Source organism: Hypanus sabinus, chromosome 8 (assembly GCF_030144855.1).
Source record: "Hypanus sabinus isolate sHypSab1 chromosome 8, sHypSab1.hap1, whole genome shotgun sequence".
NCBI lineage: Eukaryota > Metazoa > Chordata > Chondrichthyes > Myliobatiformes > Dasyatidae > Hypanus > Hypanus sabinus.
Genome location: NC_082713.1, coordinates 23401532 through 23416938, shown reverse-complemented (window position 1 = coordinate 23416938; position 15407 = coordinate 23401532). Strand labels below are relative to the sequence as shown.

Genomic DNA, 15407 nt, shown 5'->3' with positions numbered 1-15407 from the left:
CGGGAGGAAGGGAATTCACAAAGTTTTAGGTCATATTCTCGCATCAGGTCATTAATTCCTGGAGATGGCCTCGACACAGCTTGTAGAGAATCTGCCCCACAACACCAGCAACCCCAGGTTCAATCCTGAGCTCCGGAGTTGTCTGTGTGCAAATTGTATGTACTCCCTATGGCCAAGAGGATTTCCATCGGCTACTCTACTTTCTACGCAAATCCCAAAGACTTGAGGGCTGGTGGATTAATTGCCCCTAGCGCATAAGTGAGTGGTAGAATTGATGAGAATGTGGGGAGAGCAGAGGAAACGTTAATTGAATAGCATTGCTCTGTGATTGATTGATTTTCTTCTGTGTAATAGGGAATCATGGAAAGATGTCAGGAGCACATTTTAGCAAAAACACCTGATCCATCAGGGGGTGAAAGCTACTCTTTGTTAGGGAGTCGAGTAGAAGTTTGCTTCTCACCCTTCTCCATCTCAGATTTTTTCCCATTCAACCCTCATCACATCTGGAAGTACCCACCGTCCCAGCCCACAGCATCAGATTCAGCTAAAGGTTCTTTCTGAGAGAATCTTCCAGTATCATGTCATTGGCTTCTCTGCAAAACTGGATACAAAGACTATGTCCTGAAGAAGGGTCTCGTCCCGAAACATTGAACGTTTACTCATTTCTATAGATGCTGCCTGGCCTGCTGAGTTCCTCCAGCACTTTGTGTGTATTGCTCTGGAGACAAAGTTTGTGGTTGAGAAGTTAAAATAGGTTAAGCCTCATAACGTGAAGTAAAGAGCAAGTCTCTCTCTCTGTCAGCTCTGCACTTACTTCTTTCTAAAGGTTAAATGATTCTCTCTTTAAGTGCAAAAACACAAGTGATTCTGCAGATGCTGCAAGTCCAGAGTAACACACATGAAATGCTGGAGGAAATCAGTAGGACAGGCAGCATCTCTAAATTGTAATAAACAGTTCATGTTTTGGGTCCAGATGAGGGTGTCAGCACAAATTTTGACTGTTTATTCCTTTCCATGGATGCTGTCTGATCTGCTGAGTTCCTCCAGCATTTTGCATGTGTTAGTTTGTTAGGCATTGTTCCTGTTGAGTTCATTTTCTTCCTTGCACACAAGTACCTCCATGCTGAAGAGCTCCTGTGTTCCTGAGTTGTGCGGACAAACCTTCAATTTGCATATATATTGTATTTAGAGGATGGGTGGAAATGCAAAATGCAGTGATCATTCTTCATCTGGAAAAGGAGAAGGATTTATCATCAGGTAGCAGATAGCTGCAGGGAGATCAAGGAAGCATAAAATATTCTGATTCAGTCACCAAGTATCCTAATCTAATACGGATTACTGAAGATTTCTTGCTCCAGTTTCTCTTCACAAATGCTCCTGGTATCTATCCACGATTTCTCTCTGACTGGTGAACAAAAAGTGGTGAGTTTAGACTACAACAGTTCAATAAACACCCACCACCTTCTCCAAGGCAATTAAGGATGGCCAGTAAGAACTCACCTTCCCAGTGACACTCTCACCCTGAAAACAAAGAAAAAATATGGACTAACTGAGCATAACTTACTCTGTGCAACCTCAGGTACCAACGATGGAACTGGAATCCTGTGATGTTTGTTTTTTCAGGAAAGGTTATTGATGGTATTTTCTTTGACAACTCTGTGACTGGAATTTATCAATTTCTGATTAGATTTCAGGTCTGTGGTTATATGACCTATTGCGGGGAAGGGATTAGTTTGTCATCTCTCAGTAATTTTTTTTAAAAGGGAAATTCTTCCATTATTATTTGACTATCTCTGTTCATCTGTTCACATTTGTTATATTTCTGCATGCTTCTGTTCCATCTACCATACTTCCATATCTGGTCTCAATCGAATCGGGTGTGGTCTCTACATGTAGGCTGTGCAGGTGAGAGGGACTTTCTGTAGCTTAAAGCAAAATGACTTAACCCATCTGCTTCGTAAAGCCGAAGTCGTTGCTGCCTATGCATTCTGCCTATAGAGTGGAGCCCGCTTATTATCAGCTTTTAATTACAGTTTCAACACTTTCTTTTGGGGGGGGGGAGGTGCATACTCTTTCAATCGATCAGAGTAAGTCCAGTCTTCAGAGTTGCAAGATGAGAGGGGTTGTAACAGAGGCACTTAGGTCAAGTCAAAGGAACTGTCATGATGAGTATTTCAAACCTGTGGAAGATGACTGTGGAACAAGCAATGCTGCTTTACGAGTAGGAGTACATAGCTAAAGAAAAGTATCCTTTTATTTACCTCTGCGCAACTGGCTTCTTAAAATCGGACAACCTTCTTGACCGTAACCTTGTGGGCATCAGTAAATCCTCCATATCTCTCCTTACACCCTGATCTGAAGGTTACCCCCATCGTTTGGAATTAAATGACAAAGTCATAATACACCAATATTTTTCCGAGAAAATGAGCAGGCTCCACTGTAATCATGCTTCTGGCTAAAACTGTGGTTGGTCAGCCCTGGCAGTGAGCATTTCTTGTAAATTAACATGGATAAATTGTTACCAGACTGTTGATGTGACACTTGTTTGCAAACTGCCCTGGCTTCTTAACATAATGGCTTAAATATTTGTGTTAGTATTAGCAATGTCTGGTCGGGTGATATTCACGCTCATTCTTATCAATAATTTGCTATTTATGACTTATAAGTTATTGTTTCTCTATCTAATCTACTTATAAAAAGTTCCTAGACTGCCTGACTTTAAATGTGATTTTTTTCACCCATTGAACAGATGACCAGGTCCTGCGTCTTTACAGTTAGCAAGTTTGACATGTAATAAGCTATCCTCTTCATCAGAATCAGGTTTATTATCATTGACACAGTCAGGAAACTTGTTGTTTTGTAGTGGCAGTATAGTGCAGGGCATAAAAAAATTTCTCTTACATTACCATAAGAAATCAAATTAAAATAAATAGTGTTTATCGGTTCAGGGAACGTTCAGAAATCAGTGGGTGGAAGGGAAAAACTTTCTCCTGAAACATTGAATGTGTGTCTTCAGGCTCCTCCCTAATGACAGTAATGATAAGAGGGCATGTCCAGGATGGTGGAGAGAGTCCTTGGACGCCAACTTTTGAAGATGTTCTCAGTGGTAGGGAGGCTTGCGCCTGTGATGGAGCTGGCTGAGGCGACAACCTCTGTAGCCTCTTTCAGCCCTCTGTTTCCTTGTTAGAGGAAACTTAGTGCTGTCTTAGCAGTTCCTGTCTTGTGGGTGCAGTTGAACTCGCAGGCTGATACTTAGGGCCAGCCATAAAGGGTACAGAACTCTGGAGCACTAATACAAGGACATGCAGAGTTCACCAGTTGTACTCGTGTAGATCCTTGGGGTGTGTTTGGTTATTTCATGCAGTTTCTGTTTTAAAGCGTAACAGTGCTCCTAGGCTGATCATCTGACAGCTGCTTTCCTTTATTAAGTTGGGAGAACATTTAAACAGCAGGCTTGGCAATACCTTTCATAAAATTTAAGTTACATGGGAGATGGTTGAAAACCCAAAATAACAGAATAAAGAGCTATAAAAGCCCAGCAGGTCAGAGAGTTTAAGATCTGGAACCTCTCATTAGACTCATTTTAGCTGTCATTCCTAATTCCCACTCTTTATCCTTCTTTGTCCCGAGAGTAATAATTTTGCACTAACTCTATCACAGATGGCAGTGATCAGCCCGAGAGTTATTGTTAATGTGTGAAACTGCACAGTGAGTGTTGCAGCATGAAGTGAGCATAATTCCTTCTTCCTCCAACAGTCTCATGTTCTACTCGTGTAATGCTCAGGACATCTCCCTGTTCATCAGGCTCAAACCTGGAGTCTTCTCATTTTTGTGCAACCAAAAAGCGCATCAAGCGTACCGCAGGGGCGGCACAGTCTCATAACCCTGGTTCAGTTCCCATCGCTGTCTGTAAGAGTTTGTACATTCTCCCCGTGACCATGTGGGTTTCCTCCTGCTGCCCCTATTTCCTCCCACATTCTAAAGATGGGTAGGTTAGTAGGTTAATTTGTCACCTGGGTGTAATTGAGTGCTGCTTGCTCATTGAATTAGAAGGGTCTGTTGCCATGCTGTTTCGCTAAATCTAAAATCATTTTAATTTACCTGCTGAGCCCTCATAGAGCTTTCTGTGCACGCAAAAGTATAAGAAATGAAGAGAAATCCTAATTCTTGCAGGATTTTTTACAATTCAGAAGAAATCACAAGCAAATTAAGGAGCAATTTTCTAACTTTATATCCCATGCTTTGTCTGCCAAGAGCATATATCAGATTTTCAATGATATGCGACACCTATTGGTGAGCAGAAAATCAGAAAGCAAACCATTTTTTACCTTGGGGCTTTTACCATACAATTTTGTGTACAGAGTGGAAGCTCATTACACTGGGACACAGTTGCCAAGTTGTAATTATAATGTTATAGTCCTATCGCCAAATTATATTCCCAACGGAATATTTGTTTTCATTTCAAAATGTTAATTTCAAAGCCACATTATGCACAATTCAACATGATAGAATTTGATGGAAGTTTCAGAGAGCAACCTTTCTTCATTTAGTTTGCAAAATTTTGTTCAACCCATCTCTTTGGCTCCCAGGTGTATGATTCAATGCATTTTCAGGGATGATTTTTGAAGCCCTCCATTGGTTGAGGTAGGCCTTGGATATTGCGTCCTAGATGACTGTGTGATACACAAGCCTGGGCAGTACGAAATGGAGAGCAACCTGTTGCTCATGCAGCAGTCTCCCCCTCTCCATACAGCTGATAAGTCCAAGATAACAGCAGAGACTGATATAGTTCAGCACCAGAGACATTGCAGGAGTGGCCAATCAGCATTGAACTCAATGTTGGATTGCTTCAGGGACTCCAGCTCCTGGTGTTCACTTGGGGTTTACTCCCGAAGCCTTCCCTATGAATGGGTATAGCTGCAGAGCAGATGAGGTTTGAGATAATGTTTTCCTTCTCATAGATGAGCTCCCAACCACAGCTGAAGAGCCCCATCTACCCAAAATGACTTGTTTTAAAGTTCCAGCAACCCAACTTTGCTCATTCTCTTGTCAGTAGAAATAGTTCTGCCTGGCTTATTAGCTAACCCACACATGAAGGCCAGGAGCTGGGCTTGGTTGGAGGAGGCTATTTGAGATGCACACCATTGGGAGCATTTAATAGATGGGGCTAAGCTCCACCAGCAGTGACAACATAGGGAACCAGACATCTGTCAGTTGGAAGACAAGTAGTTGTCCAATAATACAAATGTTCAGTTTCCTCTGGAATTAGCCCTTGATCTGGGAGCTTGACATCTGTTTCAGTGCAGTGGAGTGAGAGCTAAGGGATGGTTATGCAGTATTTGATGTTCTTAGTATTCAGCAGTGACTGGTGATCGTAAAAAAGATACACAAGATGAGTAAGTACACCTTTGCTTGGATCCAGAGTGGCCGCTACATCTGAATATACTAGATATCAGCTAGTGACTTGTAGTTAGCTTGTTGAATTTAAGGAATCCAGATAAATGAATTCCCTAAGTTCATCAAAAAGTCCGAACAGTAGCTCTATATGTGCATTTTGAAGCTCTCATGCATCCATCTCACCGATTCTGAGGATGTGAAATCAAGAGAACCTTTATAGGATGTACTTTATTTGTGTCCACAGATAGTCTGACCTGACTGTAAAGTCATTTGTATACCTCCCGCTTTCAAGGTGATCTTCCTTCAGTGTCAGCTTGGGAAAAATGCAAATGGTGATGCAAGGTGTGATTAGCAAAGAAGCTGTAGGGATGATAAACTGCATTGGGTCCTTATCTTCACAAAATGCTTGTGATATGGTCTTTCCATAACCGTTACTGAGTGGCATTTGCACAAAATTTTAGTGACACAGTTCAGTCTGAGGGAGAGGCAGTCAGAGTTCTCAGTAAAAGAAAACCACCACGGTATTGTAATTGATGGAGACGAAAGAGACTGGACATGCAGGTATCTGGAACCAAAAAAAAAACACCCACAAACTACTGGAGGAACTCAGTTGCTCAGCAAAAGAAAACCAAAAGTAGTTTTAAAGAATTCAAGCCCGAAATATGCTCATTATTTTGGTATGGATTCTGTTTGAGCGTGAGTTTGGAACCATTTGAATTTTCCATTATGGAATTAAATTAGTAAGGCCGAGCAAACCCCGGATTGAGCCCAGGTCGGTTAAGCAAGGTGATATCCTCAGAGGTAATGCTGAATCCAAGGCCACGTGAGCGGTCAGAGGTGGGAGAGAGAGGAAAAGCTTTCAAAGATTAGTGAGAATGTATGTGAGCTTTGGGGAGGGCAGGAATAGACTCTATTGTCAACACTCACTCAGTTTCCACATAGCAAGAGACTATTGTGTAAAATATTGTACAATGGTTGGAACCTTGAACTCCATAGACTAAGTGCAGGCCAGTACATCTGGACATGACAGGAACTGCGTTGAATTTTCCATCATGCTGAATGGTAAGCAGGAGGGCACTAATAGGCGAAAAGAAAAGAGAGTGAATTTGTCACTGCAGTACATACTAACCACATAACCAGTAAAGAGCAGCCAGACTGCCGAATGTGTTTGTTGTTTCGTCAGAGCCAACATGATGCTTTGACACCTTCCTGGCCAAGGTTTGACATTAAAAGATGAATTGACCTTCTTGCAGGTTTTCCAGGGCAAAAAGGATTCACAGGAGACCGTGGACCTTCAGGGCCTTCTGGTATGAAGGGATTCCCAGGAGTTCCAGGAGACCCAGGATTCCCTGGGCAACCAGGCCCCCCAGGTCCTCCAGGAGAGCCTGGTACTGCTGTTTATTTACCACCTGGACCGAAAGGTACTCTGTTTTCCTTTATTAAAATTATTGATTGTTATTTTGCAAGAGTGTCTTTGTTTTTATCTTTTGACACCAAGGCAGTGCAAGATGGGCATCAGCAATTGGCAAAGAGCCTTGCTGCTTATCAGAACAAGAGATTTAAGCAAAGTATCACAATACTCGCTTTGACTATCAGATCATGGAGGAACAATCACGAAGCCTCCACTTCTCCCAATGATCCTTTGGTCTCAGTATCTGAAGCTGACCTGTGGGCTGCCTTCAGGAGGGTGAATCCAAAGAAAACATCCAGAGTGGATGGGGTACCTGGCCACTGAAGTCCTGTGCTGATCATCTGGCTGGTGTGTTCACTGATCGTCTTTAACATCTTACTTCAGCAGTAAGTGGTATCCAACTACTTCAAGCAGGCTTCAATTATACTGGATCAGTGTACAGGAGGGAGATTGAAAATTTGGCTGAGTGAAGTCATAACCACAACCTCTCACAGAATGTCAGCAAGGCCAAGGAACTGATTGTATTCTTCGGGAGAGGGAAACCAGAGGTCCATGAGCCAGTCCTCATTGGGCGTTCCTTGGTGTTACTGGTTCAGAGGACCTGTCCTGGACCCAGCAAGTAAATGCAATACGAAGAAAGCACAACAGTGTCTCTACCTCTTTAGGAGTCTATGTAGATTTGGCACATCATCAAAAGCTGACAGATTTCTATAGAAAGTGTAGTGAGGAATATATTGACTGACTGTATCATGGCCTGGTATGGAAACTCCATGGATTCAGCCAGCACATCACAGATAAAGCGCTCCCAATGACTGAGCACATCTCCGTGAAACACTGTCTTTGGAAATCAGCATCCATTATCAGAGATTCTCACTATCCAGGCCTTGCTCTTTTCTCACTGCTGCCATCATGTAGAAGAGCCTCAGGACTCGTGCCACCAGGTTCAGGAACCCCTCAACTACCAGGCTCATGAATAAAAGGTGTCACCACTGTTTGGATACGGCTCAAGTGCGGAGCTAGAGACACTGAAGCAGGTCGATAGTTCACAGACTTTAATTCAAAAAAGGGAAAATTAAACAATGAACACTAGGCCAAACAGGGCCATTAACTAAAACTCTCAAAAGGGAAACAAAGCCTACACTGGGGCCGAAAAGAATATCCAAACATTAAATGAATACCGCTAGTCTTCAGAGTCAGTTGATTTTGATAGTCCAATGGCTCAGGGAAGGCCGAATGCAAAACGGCAGTAAACCTTTGCTGTGCTCTGTTCAAGTCTCGACAAGCACTATGTCAACAAAAATGGAGTTAAATAGTATCACGATTAAATAATAATTACCTGACATGTGCAGATTCACAAGCACAATTGCCATATCTACTGCGCTGCCGAATCCATGGTTGTGACAAAAGAGAATAACTACACTCACTCACCCATCTATTGAGATGTTCCCACAACCAATGATCTCATTTTAAGGACTCTTTATCTTGTTATTTCATGTTCTCGTTATTTATTGCTATTTATTTATATTTGCATCTGCACAGTTTATTGTCTTCTGGTAGATCTTTCATTAATCCTGTTATAGTTACTGTTCCATAGATTTGCTCAGTATGCCTGCAGAAAAATGAATCTCAGGGTTGTGCGTGATGACATCTATGTAATCTGATAATAAAATTTACTTTGAACTTTGCAAAGCTGCAACATTACCATCAACCAACAACAAAGTTGAATATTAATCCCAACCCATCTCAAAATTCCCACTCACAAGATCACTGAGTCAGTACAACTCTAAGATTAATGTAAGACTTTGGAGTTGGATTGTAATTCATTTGAAACTGTAGTAGTCTAACTGACTCTGATACTAAGGGCCTGATGCAGAACCTTTCTCCTCCTCACTCAGAGTCTGCTCAAGCTTAACATTTGACTTGCATTCCCAGTAAAATAGAACAGTCTCACTGTGCATCGACATTGTAAGCAACGCACACAAAATGCTGGAGGAACTCAGCAGGCCAGGCAGTATCAATGGAAAGGAGTAAACAATCAACGCTTCGGGCTGAGAACCTTCCTCAGGACAGGGACCCTTCATCAGGACTGCTGAGTTCCTCCAGCATTGTGTGTTTCCATAGATACTGCCAGGCCTGCTGAATTCCTCCAGCATTTTGTGTGTTGCTTTTCCATTCTCTGCAGATTTTCTCTTGTTTGTGACCAACATTATAAGTGTTGGTTCACACACATTTACTATCAATCTTGTCTTGAAATCTACCAGAGAACTATTGGCATTAGAAATATTAATCTTTTCAATGTAACAGTGCTAAGTTTACATGGCAACATTACTGATGGTAATTTCTGTTGCCAATTTGCTGTCAGGATCTGCAGAACTAAAGCTGTTAAAGTTCTTTTAAGTGTTTCTGATGAGTTCTCCTATCTTTCATTTTTGATTACTTCGCTTAGGGAATTGGCTAATCCCAGAACTCAGTTGGTTGAATACTTATATTTTGACCCTTATAACATTTAAAAAGAACCTGATTCCAAGAGTGAACCAGATTTCACCTGATGGACGTGTTTAAGATATCAGGATTCAGATAAACTGTAACCCTTGGTCCAATGGATCAGACACAAGAATGACTTGGAACATTAAGAATAAAAGTCATTAAAAGACAACAATGGAGTAAATTCTGTGGCAATTAGGACTTTGCCATACAACAGATCAGAATCAGAATCAGAAGCAGGTTTAACATCACGGATATATCCTGTGAAATTTGTTAACTTAGTGGATGCAATAAATGCAATACATGATAATTTAGAAAAAAATAAGTCAATTACAGCAAGTATATATATGTATATTAAAAGTTAAAAATAGTCCAGAACAGAAAATGATATAAAACAATGCGAGGTAGTGTTCATGGGTTCAATGTCCATTTAGAAATTGGATGACAGAGGGAAATAATCTGTTCCTGAATCACTGAGTGTGTGCCTTTGGGCTTCTGTACACCCTTCTTGATGGTAACAGTGAGAAGAGGGCATATCCTGGGTGATGGGGGTCCTTAATAATGGATGCTGAGGCACTGCTCCTTTAAAATATCCTGGATACTAAGGAGTCTAGAACCCATCATGGAGCTGACTAATTTAACAACTTTCTGTAGCTTCTTTGGATTCTGTACAGTAGCCCACCCATGCCACTCCCCCCCCCCATACCAGACGGTAATACAGCCTGTCAGAATGATCTCCACGGTACATCTGTAGAGGTTTTCTCAAATTTAAGGTGACAAACCAAATCTCCTCAAACTCCTAATGAAATATAGCCGCTGTCTTGCCTTCTTTATAGCTGCCTTGGCATGTTGGGACCAGGTGAGATCTTCAGACCTTGACACTCAGTAACTTGAAGTTGCTCACTCTCTCCGCTTCTGATCCTTCTATGAGGATTGATTCGTGTTCCTTCATCTTAACCCTTCCTGAAGTCCACAATCAGCTATTTAGTGTTACTGATGTTGAGTGCAAGGTCGTTGCTGCAGCATCTTTCAACCAGCTGATATATCTCGTTTCAGTACACCCTCTCGTCTCCATTTGAGATGCTGCCAACAACGGTTGTATCATCGGTAAACTTACAGATGGACTCTAAGCTACACCTAGCCACACAGTCATGGGTATGGAGAGAGTGCAGCAGTGGGCTAAGCACATACCCCCGAGGTGCACCGGTGTTGATCGTCAGCGAGGAGCAGATATTATCACCAATCCACACAGATTGTGGTCTTCCGGTTAGGAAGTGGAAGATCCAATTGCAGTGGGAGGTACAGAAGCCCAGGTTCTGCAACTTCTCAATCAGGATTGTGGGAATGATAGTGTTAAATGCTGAGCTATGAGCTATAGTCAACAAACCACTTCCTGACATAGATGTTTGTATTGTCCAGGTGATCTAAGGATTTGTGAAGAGCCATTCAGAATGTGTCTGCCATAGACCTATTGTGGCAATAGGCAAATTGCAGTGGGTCCAGGTCCTTGCTGAGGCAGGATTTGGTTCAATCAACACGTACAAAAGCTGGATGAACTCAGCAGGTCAGGCAGCATCCGTTGAAAGGAGCAGTCAACATTTCGGGCCAAGACCCTTCATCAGGACTAAAGGAGGAGGGGGCAGGGGCCCCATAAAGAACGTTGGGGGAGGGTGGAAAACCAATCAGAGGAAAGATCAAGGTTTGGGGGAGGGGAAGCAGGGAGGGAATAGGCAGGAGAGGTGAAGAAGGATAAGGGGAAAGCACTATGGGTAGTAGAAGAAGGCAGAATCATGAGAGAGGTGATAGGCAGCTAGAAGAGGAGACAGAGTGAAAGTGGAAGGGAGAGGGAGGGAATTACAGGAAGTTGGAGAATTCGATGTTCATGCCAAGGGGCTGGAGACTACCCAGACGGTAGATGAGGTGTTGCTCCTCCAACCTGAGTTTGGCCTCATCATGGCAGTAGAGAAGGCCATGTATGGATATATCCGAATGGGAATGTGAAGCAGAGTTGAAGTGGGTGGCAACCGGGAGATCCTGTTTGTTGTGGCGGATGGAGCGGAGGTGCTCGACGAAGCGGTCCCCCAATCTGCGTCGGGCCTCGCTGATGTAGAGGAGGCCGCACCGGATGCAATAGATTACCCCAACAGAGTCACAAGTGTTGCCTCACCTGGAAGGACTGTTTGGGAGCATCAATGGATGCTGCCCGACCTGCTGAGTTCATCCAGCTTTTGTACATGTTGATTTGACCACAGCATCTGCAGTATACTTTGTGTTTACTAGGAGTGTGTTCAACCTATGACCAACCTCTAAAAACATTTCGTCACTGTAGATATGAGTGCTACTGGATGATAGTCATTAAGACAGCTCACGCTACTTTTCTTGGGCACTGGTATAGTTGTTACCCTTTTGAAGCAGGTGGGAACTTCTGAATGTTGCAGTGAGAGGTTGAAAATGTCCTTGAATACTCCTGTTAGTTGGCTGGCATATGTTTTCAGAGTGGTACCAGGTGCTCCATCATGGCCTGCACCTTGCTGGAGTTTACCCTCTTGATGATAGCCTGACATAGACAGAGATCACAGGGTCAGCTGGTGCAGCAGGGATCTTCACAGCTGTAATTATATTTTCCCTTTCCAAGTGGGCGTAGAAGGTGTTGAGCTTGTCTGGTAGTGAAGTATCGCTGCCATTCATGCTATTGGGTTTGGTTCTGTAGGAAGTAATGTCCTGCAAACCCTGGAAAATTGACATGCATCCAATGTTGCCTCCGACTTCTCTCGGAATTGTTTCTTCATTCTTGAAGTAGCTCTCCTTACATCATACCTGGTTTTCTTATACAGACCTGGATTGCCAGATTTAAATACCACAGATCTAGCCCTCAGCAGACGATGAACCTCCAGGTTCATTCACAGCTTCTGGTTTGGGAACGTACAGCAAGTTTTCTTTGGCACACACTCATCCACACAGATTTTAATGAAGCTGTTAACAACTGCAGCATACTCATCCAAATTCAAAGGTGAATCTCTGATACAGCTCAATCTGATTCAAAGCAGTCCTGGAAGAGCTCCTGTGCTTCCCTTGTACATACCTACTTGGTGCTCACAATTGGCACTGCAGTTTTCAGTCTCATCCTCTACCACAGTACAACCAGGTGATCAGACTTTCTGAAGATCCATTGAATATCATGAACATTGGAATTGCCTGTCTTTAATAATGGAAACCTCTTGGAAATGTTGGGCTGTTATCTCACAAGGTAATTTAGGAGATAATTTATTTAGAGATACAGTGTAGGACAGGGCCTACCAGCCCTACAAGCTGCACCACCCAGCAAATTACCTACTTAACATTAGCAGGACAATTTACAATGACCAATTAACCTAGCAACTGGACTTACTTGGACTGTGTGAGGAAATGGGAGCACTCAAATGAAACTTATCTGATTTATGGAGAGAACATACAAACGTCTTACAAATGGTGCCAGAATTTAACTCTGAACTTCACCATGCCCTGAGCTGTAATAGCGTCAAGCTAACTGCTAAGCTACTGTGACACCATAAGGTGCTTCAGAAGTACGTGTTTTTAAATTATATTTTACAAAAATATGAAGTGAGAAAGGTGCAGTGGTTTGGAAATAATGTCGCAATCTACCTCGTGTTTTCTTCAACACAGGAGAATCTGAAGATGATGGAAAACTTGAGCAACACTTAACAAAATGCTTGAGGCTGCCTGACTTGCTGAATTCATCCAGCATTTTGTATGTGTTACATGTTTTTAAGTCTTTTTGGTGTTCAGCCCTCCTCAGAACTGTATGTGGTTTGTAGAAAGATGTGAACAAAAAATCTGCATTTTTGCTCCTCTACTTGTGATCTTATCCCTGCCTCTGAGCAATTTGAGAACTGGAGATTAAAAGAGCCTTGATAACTAGGTAGATTACATTTTCTGGAAGATTCCATTCACCAGGTGTGCTTTACTGATTTTGAATTATTGTTAGGCTCCCCAACCACATTAACATCAAACCTTCATAAAAACTAAAGTTCGTGAAAAATTCTTGGACTTTCAGCACAGGTACATAGGGAATATCCAGAGCAGATAGGGAATAATCGCCACAGTTTGTACATGGCTGATCCAGGAAGGTTCAGGAACCTGCAATCATGTTGCTTTGATTTCAACCTTTACTGACTTAACTTTAAGATGCTTTAAATGTGGCACAGTATGAAAATTCTGTTGCCAATTATTTTATGTCTTGATTTGGTGCAGGTGAAGCGGGCTGCAGTGGTGTAATTGGATTTCCAGGAATGCCTGGCCCTCCAGGCCTGCCGGGATTTGATGGAAGGAAGGGAGAAGCGGGCAGCCCAGGAAGACCAGGCTACCCGGGCCCCCCGGGCAGGACTGGAGAGAAAGGTGAATGTCAAATCGCAACTGTAATACTATATTACACTGTAGATTGAAACCCCTTCTTGTGGGGTTGGGGGGGATCTTTTAATGGGAGGAATCATTTTGGACTATAAAACTATAAAATATAGGAGCAGAACTAACCCATTTGGCTCATTGAGTCTGCTCCGCCATTTCATTATGGCTGATCCTTTTTGTCTCGCAGCCCCAATCTCCTGCCTTCTCCCCATATCTCTTCATGCCCTGACTAATCGAGAATCTATCAACCTCTAACTTAAGTATACCCAATTGCTTGGCCTCCACAGTGGCAACAAATACCACAGATTCACCACTCTCTGGCTTAGGAAATTCCTCCTCATCTCTGTATTAAAAGAACACATCTCTGTTCTGAGGATGTGTCCTCTGGTCTTAGACTCCCACTACCATAGGAAACATCCTCTCCACATCCACTCTATATAGGCCATTCAACATTCAATAGGTTTCAAAGAAGTCACCCCTTATTCTTCTGTATTCCAGTGAGTAGAGACCTAGAGCCATCAAATGCTCTTCATATGACAAGCCTTTCAATCCTGGAATCATTTCTGTGAACCTCCTTTGAAACTTCTCCAGTGTCAGTATATCCTTTCTTAGATAAGCGGCCGAAAACTGCCCACAATATTCCATCAAAAGGCCTCACCAGTGCTTTATAGAGCTTCAGCATTACCTCCTTGCTTTATATTCTAGTCCTCTCGAAATGAATGCTACAATTGCATTTGTCTTCCTCACCATCAACTCAACCTGCAAATTAGCCTTTAGGGAATCCTGCACAAGGACTCCCAAGTCTTTTTACACCTCAGATTTTTGAATTTTCTCTCCATTTAGAAAATAGTCTCTGCTTTTATTTCTTCTACCAAAGTGCATGGCAATACACTTCCCAACACTGAATACTATCTGCCATTTTGCCCATTTTCCAAATCTGTCTCAATCATTCTGTAGCCTCTCTGCTTCCTCAAAACCACCTGTCCCTCTGCCTATCTCTATACCATCCGCAAACCTGGCCACAAAGCTGTCAAATTTGTCTTCTAAGTCATTGTCCTATACTCTAAAAAGAAGCAGTTTCAACACAGACACCTATGGAACACACTAGTCAGCAGCAGCCAACCAGCCAAGGCTCCCTTTACTCCCACTCTTTTCCTCCTGTCAATCAGCCAATGCTCTATCCATGCTAGTATCTGTACTGTAATACCATGGACTCTTAACTTATTACACAGCTTCATATGTGGCATCTTGTCAAAGTACAAAACATCCAATTCATTTCTGTCTATCCTGTGTGCTATTTCTTCAAAGAATACAAACAGATTTTTCAGGCAATTTTTTTCCCTTAAGGAAACTATGCTGACTTTGGCCTATTTCAACATGTGTCCCAAGTACGCCAAAACCACATCATTAACAGTCAACTCTAGCATTGTCCCGACCACTGATGTTAGAATAACTGGCTATAATTTCCTTCCTTCTGTCTCTCTCTCTTCTTGAAAAGTGGAGATATATTTGCAATTTTCCAGCTTTCCAGAACCTAGTGATTCTTGAAAGACCATTACTAATGCCTCCAGAATCTCTGTAGTTGCCTCTTTCAGAACCTTGGGGCATATACCATTTTGTCCAGGAAACTTATCAACCTTCAGATCTTTCAGTTTCTCAAGGACCTTCTTCCTAGCAATGGGAAATTCACACACTTCTGACTCCTGTCTTT

The 15407-nt window shown here is 42.5% G+C and overlaps 1 protein-coding gene across 6 annotated transcripts in view; it reads left to right on the top strand.

Annotated features, from left to right (window-relative positions):
- The window catches only part of LOC132397969 (collagen alpha-6(IV) chain-like), a 405602-nt gene that overhangs the window by 327478 nt on the left and 62717 nt on the right, over window positions 1-15407 (top strand). For all 6 annotated transcript variants that reach the window (XM_059976821.1, XM_059976818.1, XM_059976820.1 and 3 more), the window contains 2 exons: window positions 6651-6818; window positions 13544-13687. In XM_059976821.1, coding sequence (XP_059832804.1) covers window positions 6651-6818; window positions 13544-13687 — 312 coding nt within the window. The remainder of the gene's footprint in view (window positions 1-6650; window positions 6819-13543; window positions 13688-15407) is intronic.